Source organism: Ambystoma mexicanum, chromosome 2q, assembly GCF_040938575.1.
Source record: "Ambystoma mexicanum isolate Mex_15411 chromosome 2q, UKY_AmexF1_1, whole genome shotgun sequence".
NCBI lineage: Eukaryota > Metazoa > Chordata > Amphibia > Caudata > Ambystomatidae > Ambystoma > Ambystoma mexicanum.
The window spans coordinates 366,941,891-366,959,318 of record NC_090924.1 but is presented as its reverse complement, the minus strand read 5'-3'; the positions used below and the strand labels follow the sequence as shown (position 1 = coordinate 366,959,318).

Here is a 17,428-nt window from a genome sequence, read left to right as displayed (position 1 = left end):
CTTCTGAAGTTCCAGTCCCCAAAGCCCTGCTTTTATGCAGAAAATCCCCATTCATCAGTCCTAGCTGTCACTCAAACATGCTAAGTGGTGAGCCGGGCGGCTCACCACTGGGCCAATCACACAAGAGTGCGACTTGAGTTGCCGAGGCAACTCAGTCCAGGGTGCCTATTCCCTCCTCCCACACATCCTGTAGACCCAGACAGAGTGGCACCACTTTTGGAGGCTTCTGTGCAGAAGCCCACCAAAAGTGGAACAAGGGGCTCTCGACTTGGGTTGGAGTTACGGAGGCAAACACAAACGCCATTTTAAAACCGAGTCCTGGCAAAAAGACCCAACCGGGAAATAAATATTAAATAAATAACCCGGCGGTATCTTTAACATTGCACCAAAAAAGTGGTGTGTTTAAAATGAATGGGAAAATCCCATAGGAAATATTCCGGGGGAATATTTTGCGTTGTAACCACTGCCACCAGCCAGAAACTCGACAACGGGGGACTGGACAGTGCCCCCTTGAAAAACGGACCCAGGGGCAATCGAATTACCCCTACCAGTGCTTCCACAATATGATGGTTTGTACTGGTTCTGTTCACAATTTAAGACTAGTAAAGCCAATGGTGACTTTACATGCCCTGGGAGACAGTAGTCAGTCCCATGATATGGAGTCTATGTTTGGGGGCCACTTTGACACCCCTGTGTTACTGCACTGAGGGTGCTGTGTAACACACTTACCAAAAACACATGAAGCCCTATGGAGTAAAAGACCCCATAGCCCATAAAACACATTACAAAGTCAAAGGACATTCTCAAATCATGCCTAAGAGTGGGAGAAAAAGAGTCTCGCTCTTAGCAGGAGAAATAATTCAACCCCAAGAAATCCTGCAAAGCTGCTGGGGGACTCACTAGGTTTGGGAAATTAGCCTTTACAGAGAATTCTCCCCAACACCGGGAGGTGCCGTCCTCTTTCCCTCTCAATCAAGAAGTGGTTCTTCCCGTATTCTTTGGCACACCGACGTCTCCAGCTGACCGAACACTGCATATGCTCGATGTGGTGCGCACTAACTCGTTGCGTGCTATGGATCAATTGTTTGCCTCATTTGGACCGTCTGGGTACAGGAAGGCTTTTTCAAAGTCCTCCATTTCAAGATGGATTGCTGCCTGCATGTCATTCTGTCATCAACAGACCGGCAGGCCGCTTCCCGGCAGGCCCCGGGCTCACTCCACCAGACCAGTGGCTGCAACTACTTCTTTCCTCTCTGGAATCACGCTGCCTTACATCTGCTGTGCAGCCACCTGGAAGTCGGTGCATACATTCACCAGGTTCTACTGTGTCGACAGATTCCGCAGAAGAGTCTGGAGCCGGCCAGTCGGTTCTGCACAGCCTTTTTGCGCGAGGTTAGTACATCTCCAGTAGTAAGTTATGCTCGGAGCTTGCTACCGCTCATATGTAGTGTTGTAGTACTGCTTTATAATCTGTCCACAGCATGTGAATCTATGAAAGAACCAATGCTGGTGAAGGAATAAGTTACTTACCTGTAACTCTGTTTCTCCGGCATTGGTATCTTTTATAGATTTACATGCAACCCTTCCACCTATCCTGCATGGCTCATCTTTTGGCTCTTACTGCCACTCACTTGCGCTTGCCAAATCTAAAGTTGGCCGACAGGTGAGGAGTTAAGGGAGGTGTTCCTATTGGTTGTGGGCAGTATGACCCAATATTACGGAACCAGAGCACAAAAGTGACTCAAAGTTTTCAGTTTAAGTTTAAACTGCTTTGTTACCGATGATTCCCAGCGTGACGACGGGGAACATTCCCTTATTCCTACCTACCAGAAATGAGCTGCCTTTCAAGAAAATGCAAGTGAGAATAAAATAAAACCCCTTTAAAGCTTCATTTATGTTCATGCTTGTTAGTTTGACATACAAAAATCAAAGGGTTTGCTTTTATGTGAATATTCACATTTGCTTAACACCATACATCATGATTACATTATCCATTCCATTTGGGAGAACCCAGTCCAGTGGTTTTAACTTTGCATTGTGGGGCTTGTAGTTATGGATTTCCCCATTTATAAACTCACGACTGCAAATCCAATGCAAAACCTCCAAATTGAATGGATAATATTGGCATGTATGATGCATAACAATAAGCTGGACGTTTGTATGCAACTATTACTTTTGGCAGGTGTCCCAAGCACACAATTTCTTTTGTGTCTAAAAGCTGAAAATATAGTGAAGAGATTCTTCATGTTTGCATTGTTTTGAATTCTGTGACTTTCCCTTTTCCATTGATGGTGTTGAAAATAAAGCTAGAATGGGTACTCTTTTGGCTTGACATGCTTCTGCAAGGTATTATATAATGTCAGATTGCTCTACTGTAATGTGTGTACTTTTGGTGTAAACTCCATAAAATGGTAGCTCTTGAGACCCAATACCTAAATATTTGTACCAACTAGAGCTTGGAAGGAATTTGGTCAAGTGCCTATATTACAAAAAAGTGGGTTTAAATCCTCGCACCACTGCATTGCCAAATAGTGTGATCCTGGCAAAAAATCGGGAGTCTTGAGAAAAGAGCCTACCTAATAATGGGGGAGGGGGTGGATTTAGAGGGCCTCTCCTTCAATGGTAAATGAGGCGTAATAACCATATGTAAAAGGTTTACACTTTTTAAACTACATTTCTCACTCTGGGGGATGTTTACATTTTTGATGGGATCAGATGGGGCCACCTAGCACACTTTATATTCCTGCCACCACTATGCACTCCACTTGACAAAAACAAATGCATATCCTGCAGCATCTGATTTTGATGAAGGCGGATATGCATTGGATTCTTATGGAATCCACCTGCTTTTAGCAAATGGTAAAAACTGAGCAGATTTCACAAGAACTCGTGTTACTGCCCACCACCATACACATACATGGCAGAAGGCATTTATAATTGCACTATAGAGTGCACACAATGCACAGAAACCCGGGTCCTCCCAAAGCTCCATAACGTGTTTGCACTTTGTATTGCAAATAATATAATTTACAGGCAAAGGACCGCAAAAACAAAACACATTTTTTTTAGGTTGAGGGGGTCCTCTCCATGAATTAGCAGAGGGAACAAACCTGCTCCCTTCCCAACAAAGCCTAGGTATGTTATGTTGCCTTCAGTAACGTCTGCTGAGCAACTAATTAGGATGATCAGGTTTGAAGCTGTTATAGCCCTACTTGGTCATTGCTTCATTGACTCATTTACTCTGTGACCCTCATCAGATTTTAATGGGGTTTGTGAGAGACAATAATGGTGCTAAAACAGGACGAAATCAGTCTGTAATTGATGGACTTCTTTGAAGGATAGCTGCATTAGGCTGAGAGACTCAGATTTCAAGTGAACGCCTTAAGAGTACACCATTATACTGAGCTCTTGGTTGGAATATCGTTCTTATTTTTTAGTGAGCCATGTGGCCACATCCGATGTTTCCCACCGTATGCTACATTAGCCACACAAAGGGTGAGCCTCCCCATTTCAGTTTCAACGCAGGTGTCTGTGGATCCCTCTGGTTGCCCGTCAGGAGCAGCACATCCCTCAGCTCCTGGAAGAGGTACGGGCCATGCTGCGAAAAGGGGCGATAGAGCTAGTTCCCCAACGGCTCCAGAGTCTATTCCAGATACTTTCTGGTCAGAAAGAAGACAGGGCTGGAGGCCCATCCTAGACCTACGATGTCTGAACAAATACCTAAAGTCCCAAAGGTTTGGGATGGTCACGTTACAACACGTGCTCGGCCAACAGGAAAAAGGAGACTTCTTGACGCCGTTGGACCTGGAGGAAGCCTACTTCCACTTCCCCATTCACATGAAACATCGAATGTTTCTACGTTTTGTGGTGCAGGGACAGCACTACCAATTCACGGCTCTGCCTTTCGACTTGAAGCAGGTTCCGAGGGTGTTCACGAAATGCATGGCACCAATTGGGTCTCATCTACGTCTACAGGGCATCCACATATACCTGTGCCTGGACGACTGGCTGATTCGCGCCTGTCGCAGGAGCTGTCCGATGGACACACAGAGATGACCGTCTGGCTACCGACGGATCTGGGATTCTCTGTCAACTATTAAAAGTCCTGCTTAATGCCATAACAGAACGTACTGTCCCTAGGCGCCAGTCTCTCTACAGTGTCTTGCCTGGCTTTGCCCTCTGAGGAGAGGATAGCAGCCATTCAAGGAAAGGTGCAATGGCTGTTGACGAAGACGGCTAGGGTGCGGGCCATCAAGTCGTTACTGGGCATGATGTCGTCCTGTATCTGCCTCGTCCGGCTCTGCAGATTGCAAATGCAACTTCTACAGGAATTCCTGGACGCCCGCTGGATACAGGTGTCTCGGAAGCTTCACGGACAAGATTTCTCTCTCTCTCTCTCTCTCTCTCTCTCTCTCTCTCTCTCTCTCTCTCTCTTTCTCTCTCTCTCTCTCTCTCAATGACGAGTTCCGCCGGGCGATAGGATGGTGGGGCGTCTGTCCCAATATCGCCCAAGGCACAGGATTTCAAAACCCCCATACCAGGAGATGGTCACCACGGACGCCTCTCTGGAAGGCTGGGGAGCGCACAACGCACATCTGCATGCCAGAGGCCTGTGGCTGCCGGAGAAGGATCTTCATATCAATATCCTGGAGCTACGGGCAGTGTTCTGGGCCCTCAAGTCGGTCCTACCGTCTCTGAAGGGCAAGGTGGTGAGGATCTTCATGGACAACACGATCACCATGTTCTACATCAGGAAGCAGAGGGGCACTCGATCCCTGACGCTCTCCAAGGAAGAGCAGGACTTGTGGCGCTAGACCATCGGACAGGGGATGTTCCTCATTCCTCTTCAACCAGCGCGAGTTAAGAACACCAACGCAGACTCCCTCAGCATGGAACTGCACCTTTGCCGCGAGTGGGAGCATCGTCGGGATCAGGTGGGGACCGCCTATTCGCTAAATGGGACAGTCCCTAGATCGATCTATTTGCGCCGGCAGCGGCGAACTCCAAATGCCAGAAGTTTGCCAGCAGATTCCACCAACCGAGGAGCCTGGGGGATGTGTTCTTCTTCCCGTGGGAAGGGCTCCCTCTCCTGCTACAAGTAATCCACACACTCAGTGTCCATGCAAAATGATACTCATTACCCCGGCGTGGCCGAGGCAGATTTTCGGATCCGGACCTTCTCAGCCTGTCCGCATCGCCTCCGGTCAAGCGGCCAGTGGTTCCGGATCTGCTCACCAGAGAAGGAGGCGCAATCCTTCATCATGACCCAGGATCGCTGAACCTGTGGGTTTGGCTCCTGCAGCCTTAGGGTTTGGAGGATATGAGTTGCCGGCGTAGTGCAGGGAAGTCCTTGCCACGGCCAGAGCATCAACTTTGAAGTACTACAGTCACAAGTGGAAGTGTTTCGCTACATGGTGCCGGTCTCAGAAGATTAACCCTCTGAGGGTCATGGCCCGCAGATCCATCCATACTTGCTATCCTTGGCCAAGGCAGGACTGGCGCACGCCTCTACCAAGGTACATCCAAAGCCAAGTGCAATTCCTGGTATGACTCTGACCTAGCTACACTTAAACGTAAGTGTATGGTGGCTGAGAGGAAATGGAGGGCTTCTTGTTAATCCTCTGACAAACTGGCCTGTCGCCTTCTTCAAAGGCAATTCCGACTCTCTGTCCTCACCAAGAAGAGAGTCCACATTCAAGCCTGTGTGTCTGTGGCATCTAACAACTCGGCCAAACTCTTTAAAATCTGCAAGGAACTGGTCAACCCTGCTGCAGTTTCTACCCCTCTTCTTGCCTCCCAGGCTCTGTGCAATGCCCTTGCCTCTCATTTTATCTAAAAAACCCAGGACATCCTGTCCACCCTCTCTGCCCCTCCTCCTCCTATTCCCTCACAGTCTGTGCTTGCTGACTCCCCTTTTACTACCTCCCCACCCTCCTTCTCTTCTTTTCCTCTCTTCTCCCCTGATGAGGTCGCTAGACAAGTCCGATCTACGAAAGCCTTGTCAAAACAGGTCGATCCCTGTTCCTCTAAAACCATCAAGGACCACATTGACACCCTCGCTCTGGCCCTTGCCGAATTCTGCAACCACTCCTTTGCCTCAGGATCTTTCCCCTCCCTTCTGAAGCACTCCCTTGTGCACCCTCTCCTCAAGAAACCCACAGCCGATCCCTCCTGTCCGGCTAACTATCGCCCTATTTCCATTACTCCCTTCCTGATCAAACTCATGGAAAAGCTGGCCATCTCTCAGCTTAACCTTCATTCTGATTCTGTTGTCTGTCTCCATGACCACCAGTCTGGCTTCAGAACGGCCAGAAGCATGGAAAATGCTGTCCTGAACATCCGTGAAGATCTGCTCTCCAACCTTGACTCTAACATTCCCTCTGTCCTCATCCTACTCGATCTCTCCTCTGCCTTCGACGTGGTCAACCACTCCATCCCGCTCCACCGTCTCCGTGATAACCTGGGTATCACTGATCAGGCTCTGGCCTGGCTGACCTCTTTCCTCTCTGATCGACCTTCCTAGCATCTATCTTCCTCTTTACCTGTGGCGTTCCCCAGGGGTCTAACCTCTCGACCTGGCTTTTCAACCAATACCTGGCAACCCCCTCCCACTGCATGGCCATTTTCTGCTCCAATTTCCAGTGCTACGCTGATGACACTCAACTCATTTTTAGGCTGCCCTCGGCCACCTCCTCCTTCTTCTCTCATCTCTGAGTGTCTAACTGCCATTCAAGATTGGTGTGCCGCAAATGACCTCTGTCTGAAAGCCAGCAAGACGGAGATCCTACTCATCGGCACACCTCCACCATCCTTTCCCCTCACTCACTGGCCGGCCTCTCTTGGCCTTCCTCCTACCCCCGCCTGCAAGGCTAAGAACCTTGGGGGCATCTTTGACTCTACACTTTCCTTCTCCTCCCACATCTATGAGGTCACTAAAAAGTCAAACTTCCTACTGCACCTCCTCAGAGGTACTCTGCCTTTCCTCTCCTTTCCCCAGAAGCTCACTGTCTCCCAAGCTCTGGTTCCCTCCAGGTTGGACTATTGTAACAGCCTGCAACAGCCTCTTCCTAAATCTACCTGCCTCTACTCTCCGCCCTCTGCAACTAATCCAGAACAGGACTGCGAGACTTGTCCTTCGCCTCAAGCCCTGGGATCGTATCTCTCCAGCTCTGAAATCTCTCCATTGGCTCCCAGTGGATGCAAGGATTAAATTCAAAACCCTCTACATTGTCCACAAGGCTTTCTGGGGCCTGGGTCCAAAATACCTTCAGCTATCCCTCCGTAAATACCTCCCCTCTCAAGCTCTTCGTTCCTCCACCTCTAACTCCCTCAGGGTCAGTCGTTTTTCAAAGAAACGAGCTGGGGGTAGATCTGTCTTCGGCTGGGGCATCCCTCTGGAATAGCCTCCCTGCCACTCTAAAATATGAGGACCACCATTTCTGGTTCCGGAAGCACCTCAAGACCTTCCTCTTTGGTTCTGCCTTCGGTCCCCCTCTCCCCTGCTGATCTGCTCTCTCTTGGCACTGTGCACCTGGCCACCCTCTGTCCCCTGGGCCCAGGTATCTGCTCACCCTGCCACCCTCCTGCCCTGCCACCTGGCCCCCCCTTGAAATGGGGATGGTATCTGTACCCATACAGTCCTCCCCACCCCCTCTTTTCTTCCTTTTCTGCACTTATTTAGACTTACCCAGTCTGCTGCCGTAAACACTGCACTTGTCACTTGCTGGCTGCACTACCACTGTTTATTGCCTCTATTATCTATGTATTTGTATTTATTATTATTTATCTTTTCTCCTCTACTCCGCACCCTCCTCTCTCCCCCATCCATGCACTTGCTCCCCTTTCCCTTTTCCCATGCACTTGCGCGTTCTCAATGTCACTGGGCCTAGTAAGATCGTTGATGTGTTCTCCCCTGTTCCCCTCCCTTGCCTTGTCGCGCTCTGAAACATTTGTATGTGAGCACGATACAAATAAAATATATCATATATATCATATCTTCTGGCAGGTATCTCCCGCTACGCCAGGTCTCCAGGAAGATCTTCACTTTGGTCCCACTGACTCCTCAAGGAATTTCTAGAAGGGCTGTTTCGATCTTTCCCGCTGGTGAAAGCTCCTACTCTGGCATGGGAACTCAACGTGGTTCTGCCAAGGCTCATGGGGGCCCCCTTCGAGCCTATGCATCAGGCCCATCTCAAGTTCCTCTCGTGGAAAACGGCTTTCCTTGTGGCCATCACCTCTGCCAGAAGGGTAGGTGACATCCAGGCCCTATCCTGCAAGCAACCATACCTGACTTTCCATGAATCGAGCGTGGTGCTGCGTACGCATCCTTCTTTCATGCCAAAGGTTTCGTCGGAATTCTACCTCAATGAGCCTTTGGTGTTACCTGTTTTTCCCCAAAACCTTTGTCGCTGGCAGAAAGGGCGTTGCATTTTCTGGATGTTGCTCATGCCCTGAAGTTCTACATGACGCGCGCAAAGAGTTTTCGGAAGACCTCACAACTGTTTGTGAACTTTGGTCCTGTGAACCATGGGAAGGCCTTGTCCAAGGCTTCCATTGCAAGGTGGCTCTGCGGCTGCATAATGCTCTGTCATCATTTGGCGAACCGACTGCTGCCCAGCCGTCTTAGAGCCCACTCCACCAGAACGATGTCTGTGACGACAGCGTTCCTGTCTGATGTGCCCCTGTTGGACATCTGCAGGGCTGTGACGTGGAGGTCCACGCACACCTTCACAAAGTTCTACTGCGTCGACAGAGATTACATGAAGGAGTCCAGAGTCTACCAGGCAGTGCTACTCAACCTGTTTGCCTGAGGTGAGCCTGTTTCAGGGGTAAGCATTGATTACTTCTGTTGAGCCTTGCCACCTCCCGTGGTTGTGTAATGTGTACTGCTGTGTATTCATTACTCATGAGCATGTGAATCCATGCCAGACCCCATGCTGGAGAATGTTTGTTACTTACCTGTAACTATTGTTCTCCAGCCTGGGCATGGATTCACATGCAAACCCTCCCTATGTTTCCTCTGCGACTCTTCTTGGTCATATTGCCACTCTACATGCTTACCAAATCTGAAGATGGCTGCCAGAAGAGGGGCTTAGGGAGAGGACTGTCATTGGATGGGAGCAGTATGACCCAGAGGACAGTGATTGGTTTAGAGGAGAAATGCAGCCTAATGATGGGGAATATTCATCAGCGTGTGAATACATGCCAGACCCATGCTGGAGAACAATAGTTACAGGTAAGTAACTTAAAACGTCTCATACTTGTGTTCCTTTTTGGTAGTGTACCACTCTTCTGCATCAGTCTTTGCCTTGCCAAAGATGTATGATTCTTTATCACATTTGTAGTTCGAATACTCACCTGATTGTTTAATTTCCCATATGCGTTAGTTCTGCTCACAGTGCTGTTTATATACAGTCTGACATTCCATATGTCGGTTTAACTTCAAATATTAGTTTGGTATTCAATATAACGTGGTCTTACTCAAGTAACAATTTCCATTCAGTTTAGTATTCAATATAGTTTGCATTCACTTATGCTCATGGACCGTTACTTGCCTACGGTCCCCTGGGAGTGCTTCGATCCTCCAGTGTCCTCTTGACACTCACCGGCTCTTCGCGTCTCCCCAACGGCAGTTCCTCCTGCTTCTGCTCACCTTCTCCCTAGCCGGGAAGCAGACCACTCTGCTAACTCGCGGGGCACGTCTCTGCACACGCCAGCATCCTAGTTACATTGCCACTCTGCTCCTGCATCTCTCTGCAGCTCCAGCTGCACCCGGGCTTTGATGTGGGTGCAGACAGCGTCCTCTGTTCCTCAGCTGTTTGACAGCTCCGGCTACCCGCCTTCCATTTCGAAGGCTCCCGATCCTGCAACTACAATGCAATTCGCTTGCTCTGGATCCTGCAGGTCCTCCAGGATCGTTGCCGGCTTTCGACTTCCTGGTCTCGATCCAACACAACTGTTCTCCTACCCCTAAATTTCTTGTGTTTCCTCCCTTTATACACCTGAGTTCTATTTAGGGGCCTCAGGTGTGAGTCGTTGGCTTGTCTTGCATGACCATAACGGGACATGCCTGACCTTCAGTAATGGATGCCTTCATATCCCCTCTTCTTCATCCCAGTACGAGAGTGGTGTTTGTAATGGGAAGTGGGCACTGCTCCTCGTCGCTTCTTCCTCTTCACAGTACTAGGTGGGCACTTACAGGGAAAAATAGGGCATGAGTGTAAGGCACCCATGAAGACTGAGAGAACAGAGGTTATATCAGTGCTAGGGAGGGGGCAATACCATGTCTCGCCGTCTGGCACCCTTTCCCCAATCCCCAAGGACCCTTCACCCAGGTGATCCTCCCTCGCTTGTTTGCCCCCAGGGTCGGGATCCAAAAGCGATGGCCCTTCCATGGCCACCTGAGCAGAAGAGCCCTCGGGAGTGGCTGTGAGAGTGCCTTCTGGTTTTTCACAGCACTCCATCAACGATTCTCCTTTACTCTTGTTATGCTTTCTCTCTCTTGACTGTGATGAGTACGAGCAGCCCAATAATGATTTTCATACCCTACCGCAGGTCTCCCTCTATCACCATCATCACCTTTTGTGTTTCGTGTTAACATCACCAGGGTTCTCGTTTGTTGAGGATCAACTTCCTTTCCTATATATCTGGCGTCTGGGTCTTCTCGCCCGCTTCTTCTCTCTTCGTTCGTCGTGGATGGCGTTCAGGTCTCACTGGTACTGGCTTATCTTGAATCTGCAATGGCAGATAGATTTCCTTGTCTTTTTTGACGATCTCCTAGTGGTCGCGTCGCCAATCTCCTGCTTTCGTTCAGTACGCACGCCTGTCACCTCTCTGTCTTCTTTGACTACAGGACTGTGCACGTCTCCCCTCTTCTTCTCTCTGAAGTCAGCATGGGTGTCTCTTTGAAAATCGCAGGCACCCTGTTTATTTCCCAGTCTCCCCCCCATTTCTGTATTGACCTAGCCATGGGGCTTTCCCTGCGCACGTAGCTGTTCTTTTCGCTTTAATTTGTGTACTCTCATCTCCTCCACACGTCCTCTTCTGCGTCCCAGTAGAATTGGAGCTTAAAAGGTGGTTTTCAATTTCATGTTGGCAATTACACATTGTGGCCTTCTCTTCACAGATGTCTCTAACAGGTAGTATAAAAGATGTTACTTTGGCAGGTCGTCTAAGGAGTTCCTCCTGGAAATGTGACTCCTTGTCCCTAAGTGGCTTATGATAACCAAAGTCTCAGAGGTTCGCTTCCAGAATATATCTGAGAGCAATTGAGCCACAATAGTGGTTAAATGTGTTGTGGGAAGGTCTATTTGTCCTATTAAACACAGTGATTTGTACTAATGTTTTAAGTACAGTAACCTGCTGCCCAGTGCATGTCGATTTCTGTGTCTTAATGTGTTTAAGAGGTTTTCTGTATTTGGAATCCGAGTGCTTTTGCTGGTAAGTGTTGTGCATGATTGTCTCGGATGTATTGAGGGACCTCATTGTGCTGCTCAAAAATGTGGTTGTTGATTGTTCTTCAGCCCCTTAATTAGATTGGCCTTTCTGTTCAGCTGCATTATTTATCCCTTCTAACAGGTGCAGTTGGTGACTGTGTGGCAGGACCTGTGCCAAGGGGATTGGCCTTTGCATCGCCAGTTGACTGAATTCTATGATACCCTACTGGGAGCGTGGCACTCGCAGCTTCAGTGGACCAGTCAGGTACTTCTCAACACACACATATTTCTTCCATACATTATTTGTGGGTTCTGCACACAATTTGTTCTTTCAGCTTCTCTTTTCTATTTCACCCCCTTTCCCTCTTTTTTCGTCACTAATTTTCTTTTTCTCTTCTTTTTTTCCTTGTTTTTCATTTAACTTTGCAAATAATTTTTTCATTTTGGAGCATTGATTATAAACTTGACATATTGCCAAGTGATGCATTAGGCATTCATGTATGTTTAGGCACATAACACGGACTTATACCACTTAATCAAAAAAAGTTGTCACCACACATTCCTTGAAAAGCTTGCATCGAACCCTAAGCCTCTGCCCTCCACTCCCTCTGCACACGCGGATGCTTTGTATAGAACTGTCATGGGTAAAGTGACAGAGTACCTAGGCTGGGAAAGACCTCTTGCTGCATTTGAGCAGGGTGGCCTTACCAACACCCTTGTGAATGCTCCTCCAAAGCATTCTGTCCTACGGTCCTAGAGTGCAGAGTCCTGGAAAACTGGAAGAAACCGGACACTACACCGGCTGTCAATAAGGACTTCACAAACAAATACTTGTGCTGTGGATCCAGAGTTCTTGATAAAGCATCCTACTACAGAAAGTCTGGTGGTTCAGGCAGCCACATCTACCTTGAGAGCAGCTGCCTACCCTACGATCACTTCTGATAGTGTGAGGAGTCCAGAATGAGTGGCAGCCACAAGGTATTCATAATTTTAACCAAATACTTTTATTAAAGGAAACATGGGTTGGGGAAATGCTTTTCTAGCCCTATTCTAAAGAGGAATGTCCCTACCTAGAAAGCAAAACTAAGAATGTTTCTCTGTCGTGATGTCATAATAATAACCGTCCTTGTGTCCAAAACGCCCTATCCTGGCCCTCACACTATAAACAAAACAACAAAAGGTGCATGGAAATGTCTTTGTCATGATGTTAGCAAAAGTGTTCAAAAATCAAAAGTATCAGAATAACGCCAATGAAAATGTTCTCCAAGGAAAAGACCCTTGGATCCAGACGGTGATTGCCTTGCCCTGGGTTCTATAAAGAGGATGACAAAAAGTGTCTCTTTAAATTACAGTTCCTTTGGACATTCTCTGAGCCCACAAAGTTCTGTTTTAAGCAATAAAGTTTTGTAGCAGTCTTTCTGTAGAATACTTCTTTTAATCTTGTTCATTGCCTGGTGTTACAACAGCTGGTCTTGTCGTGCTTATTGGAACACCCCGGGGTCTCAAGTTGCTTTGGACAGACTCACCGGCCTTTTCCAGTGTTTTCCAATTGTTATTGCGGCTTTGCAGGACTTCTCCTTACCTGCTTTCCACTTTGGTGAGTCCAGGGTGCTGCACGGCTCTGCTGTGGTATGCCGGCCTCCCCTCTCATTCCGGACTGAAGAGAACAGCTTCCTACGAGCGGTCTGACTCCAGGAGCACCTCTGGGGCTCCCCGTGTCTCTGTGATCCTGTTTGCTTGCCCAGGGCTCTTCCTCTGTTCTGGCGGCCTTCTTCATGCCAGAAAGACTTGTGTGCTTCTCTCTCGCGGGCCCCAGCCGGTAGTGTAGTGTCCTCTCCTGCTCTGCCTCTTGCACTGCTTCCTCCTGTATTGCTTCTTCTCATAGTGTGCTAACCATTTTTAAATGTCCCGCACACTGGATGTTTGGAGCAACAACTAGTCTACATGTCGTAGTTCGGGGTCCCGTCACTTTGCATATACTCCTTTATCTTCTGTGTCTCCGTACTGAAGTGATTATAGTAGTTTGAGTCCCTAGATAACATGGGACTTTTAACTCCTACATTGATTTTCTTAGGGATTCCACATAACAGCATATTGGAAACAAAAGGTGTTATGTGTCAGTTTACTCTTAAATGGGTTCTCTCTGAGATTTCCTATAAGGGTACATTAGAAACAGAGGGTGTTGAGTGTGGATTGTGGGTATTTGGATGAAAGTTGGCATTCTGACCAAAGTAGTTTAGAGAAGCGGTTTCTTGGCATTCTCTTGTAGGGGGGGGGCGGGGACAGGGGAGGACAGTTAACTAACAGCAGGCCATTAACGTCTTGGGTTCTGGATGGGAAAGGGGGGAATACCGCCTCTTCTCCAGTGAAGTCACCAGAATTCCCCGGTTGTTGTCTCCTCTCATGTGATCCTCCCTCATATAACCGTCCCCAGGGTCAGGATTAGGTAGTGGCTGCCGTCCCCTGGCCACACGGGAGGAGGTTACCGCCCGGGGGAAACAGTGATGACTCAACTGGATCTATCACATACCCTTCCTTTACGTGAGGCATAGCATCACAAGTATAACACAGAGACAATAGTTACAATTTGCAAAACCTTCATTGAAGTTTCTGGGGTTGCAAAACTCCTATTCTGCCCTATAACTAAGATCAAAGTAGTCTCGACCATCAAACGATAAACAAAAAAATCCTAATGGAGCCCCTCAAATCAAAATGGCCTATCCTAACAAAACCTAATGCCTGACCTATCTCTTGTACAAAAAGTGTATAAAGGAGAAATGTATGTAAGGGAAAGTTCAGTGTTCAAACAAATAAATGTAGCTGAACCAGCTCTCCTCCTCACGTTAGACCGCACAGTAAGGCAGTCCATGTAGACAGGATGACACACTGTGGCTCGGGTTCTCAACACAGTAAATAGTTCCAAAACATAGATCGAGGCCCACCTGGCCTTCCACGTTAACGTCTCTCTTTCACTTCCAAATGATGTTTCAACAAAATGTTAATGCGGTTACCCCTCTGTCAGCCTCAGACCTTACACAACAAAGTTCACATAGGTCCCCCTTTGTCGGGCTCAGACCTTTTCAGCACAAAGTTAAACAAAACGTGCAAGGGGACTTCCTTCCCCAAGCTTATTACACTTCGGGTCTCCCTCAGCCGGGCTCAGACCACTTTCGGGTGTCGAAGACTTTCGAATGTGCCTGGCTTTCTTTACAGACCTCCGCAGGACCACTTCGACTAACAGAACAAGGTTCAACTTTCTCTCTCCCCTTCTCTAGGAGTTAAATTTGGCTTACTTTGTTTTTGCAGTCCATTCGCTTTATCGTTACAAACAATGCAACTTTCACTGACTCTTTCCGGTGGGCTTCTTCCTTTCGCCAGACGACTCCGTTGCTCAGTATTGCTGATTTCTCAACTGTCCTCACTTTAAAGTTCATTCACAGGTCTGCCTTTCTTCACATCTCATCCACACACGTATAGCCTTCACTTGCAATATAATGTTGCTGCTTTTAACTTTCTTTAAGACACACTGGTCTCTCAGGTCGCTTGCCAACTCACTGGATGTGTGCATCTCTTTCTTGGTTTTATGAGTCCAGGTTAGTACCACAGGCATGGTCTCGCCTCCCCAACTTTGCCGTTCACCCGGGAGGGTCGCCGGCATCCTTGAAACACAATGCAGTCTTCTAATATGGGATCTGGCCTTCTCTATGTGTCTTTTGTGGCCTGTCCGAGGCAATGACTTCCAGTAGGAAACTCTTTGGGTTTTTGACCTGCTGCTCTCGTCGCTTGGTCCGTCGCTCTGTTCCAGTAGGTTTGCCTTCGCCCCGGAACTCCTGCTCGTACTCGTGTTCCACCTTGCTCAGAGTGTCTCTTTAGGTTCTGCCTTTTATACATGTGAGGAGAGCTGATTGGTATCAGGTGTATGCACTTAAAGTCAAGTGCCCGACTTTGCCTGACCCGATTAATGTGACATGTCCATTATGATGTATGAGAGTTTGTCTTGTTACTCTGTCACCCTCTTCCTCGGTCCAGTGTTTGTGTAAAAATGGGGGATAGGGGGAGTTGGGAGACTCCTACAAAATAGGATGGGTTGGATAAACAAAATGGGGGAATACCGCGTCTCACCATCGGCTTCCTCACCCCCAGCCCCTGAAGACCTTTCACCCAGGTGATCTTCCCCCACTGCTCCACCCCCAGGGTCTGGATCCAAAGGCGATGTCTGTGCCCTGGCCACCTGAGACAGAGATCCCTGGGTACTTGTGGGTGAGACACAATCTGTTTTCTCACATTCTCTAAAGACCTGCCTTCCCGCTGTAGGACTATCCTTTAGAGGATAATTAGTAGTTTCCTCCATAGGCAGAAGAGGTTCCTTAGTTTGGGTTTCCCACCTCCAAATAGGGCCTTCTGAAGAAAACCCTTTATATTAAACTTGTTTCGTTTAGTAAAGAATTTGTTAAAGTCCTGCTTTACCTTGGTTAGAAACTTTAGCATGATGTATTTTGGGTTACATAGCCCTTGATTTTGCATGATGTCCTTTTTCTAGTTTGTCATGTTACATTTTGCCCCTCTTCCTTTTAAACTTTGCCTCTCTTGTCAGCACCCCTCTCAAATATCCCTTTCATGCTTTCCAAAACCAATTACGACGATTCAACTGAATCTCAATTCAGTTTATTTTCAGTAAATCCTGTTTTTTCATGTTCATGTATAGTCATATAAACTCTCCATCGTTTCTTGGTGGGTTTCTTACTTCTTATCCAACCTATCAAAGATTGTGCAGATTGTCATAATAAGTCACATTGTACTATTTATTTTGCTTTAACCTTTTTCCTTCGAAATCTGTGATATCATGCTAAAGAAGTTTTTTGTTATCTGCATTGGGATTGTAAATTGAGCCTGGCTTCGTCACGTTCATCTCTCTGAGTCTCTGATTTTGCTGGTGAAAAATCTGTGCATCAATATTTCCACTGCATTCTTTTCGGCTCCCGTTTCCCCTCTACGTTTCCTATGAGAGCTGTTTATGACCCTGTCAACCCAGTCTGTATTCTTTGGATGAGTTTCTTAGAAAAGTGCCATGTTTTGTGCTTTTGAGGCCAACAATGTAGTCCACTTGTGTTCGTTGTGGTGCAAGCATTCATACTGTGTATATTTAGTGACTTTTTTTTTTAGGACATGAATGTTTAGTGTTTCTGTTAGAAAGTGACCCCTGCCTCGTCAGGAGTAAAGTTTGAAAATCTTTTTGTTATTCCTCTCCTCTCAAGTTCTATTTGCTTTCCTGCCTACCACTTACCTCCACTCCTGGTATGTCTTTTTGATATCCAGTGATAAAACGGCTGCAGCGCTTGCTGGATGGAGTGAGGACTTTGTATTGTCTGCGTGTTTGCATTGTGTCCAGTGGGAAAAGGCTGCGTCTTGTGGTTTGCTGGATGGGAATGTCTCCACGTGAGATGAGAAGTATCCAGTTGCAAGTGTTTGTGCACTGGATGGAGGCATTTCTGAATGTGGATGGGTAGACTCTATTGGGGCTCATTTGAGTAAATGTTGGTTGGAGGTTTGTGAGAAAATGTAGCCACATCTATATATCTGTTAACAGCTTATCTACCCTTCAATCTTCCAGAATTATCAAGGATTCCCATCCTACACAGTTCTTGGAGGATTCAGCAACATGTTACCATCCATCTGCTGGTGGTTCATTGATGTGTTATGGTTTGGTCTTCTCAGGCGAGTTGAACACGTTGGCTGCTCAGCTTGCCTGGCCAACACACTGGGCTTTGGTGGTGTAGAATGTGGGTGAACTCCAGTGGGAACCCTGTGCTAGCTTGTTGCCATTGTGCCTGTGTGTTTGGGAGTATGAGGTCATGGTAGTATGTTGGTTGTATGATCCAGGTTTGTATGTTGACATCCCTCGTATTGTGTCATCACTATCTTTGCATGGTCTATAGTGAAGGTTAGTTTTGTATTTGTTGAGGTGCAGCAGTGCCACGTGCCAGCCCGTATAG

The 17,428-nt window shown here is 47.6% G+C and overlaps 1 protein-coding gene across 2 annotated transcripts in view; it reads left to right on the top strand.

Annotated features, from left to right (window-relative positions):
* COG7 (component of oligomeric golgi complex 7) overlaps positions 1-17,428 on the top strand; it is a 1,349,184-nt gene that overhangs the window by 758,526 nt on the left and 573,230 nt on the right. For both annotated transcript variants that reach the window (XM_069647398.1, XM_069647397.1), the window contains exon 7: positions 11,578-11,700. In XM_069647398.1, the coding sequence (XP_069503499.1) occupies positions 11,578-11,700 (123 nt within the window). The remainder of the gene's footprint in view (positions 1-11,577; positions 11,701-17,428) is intronic.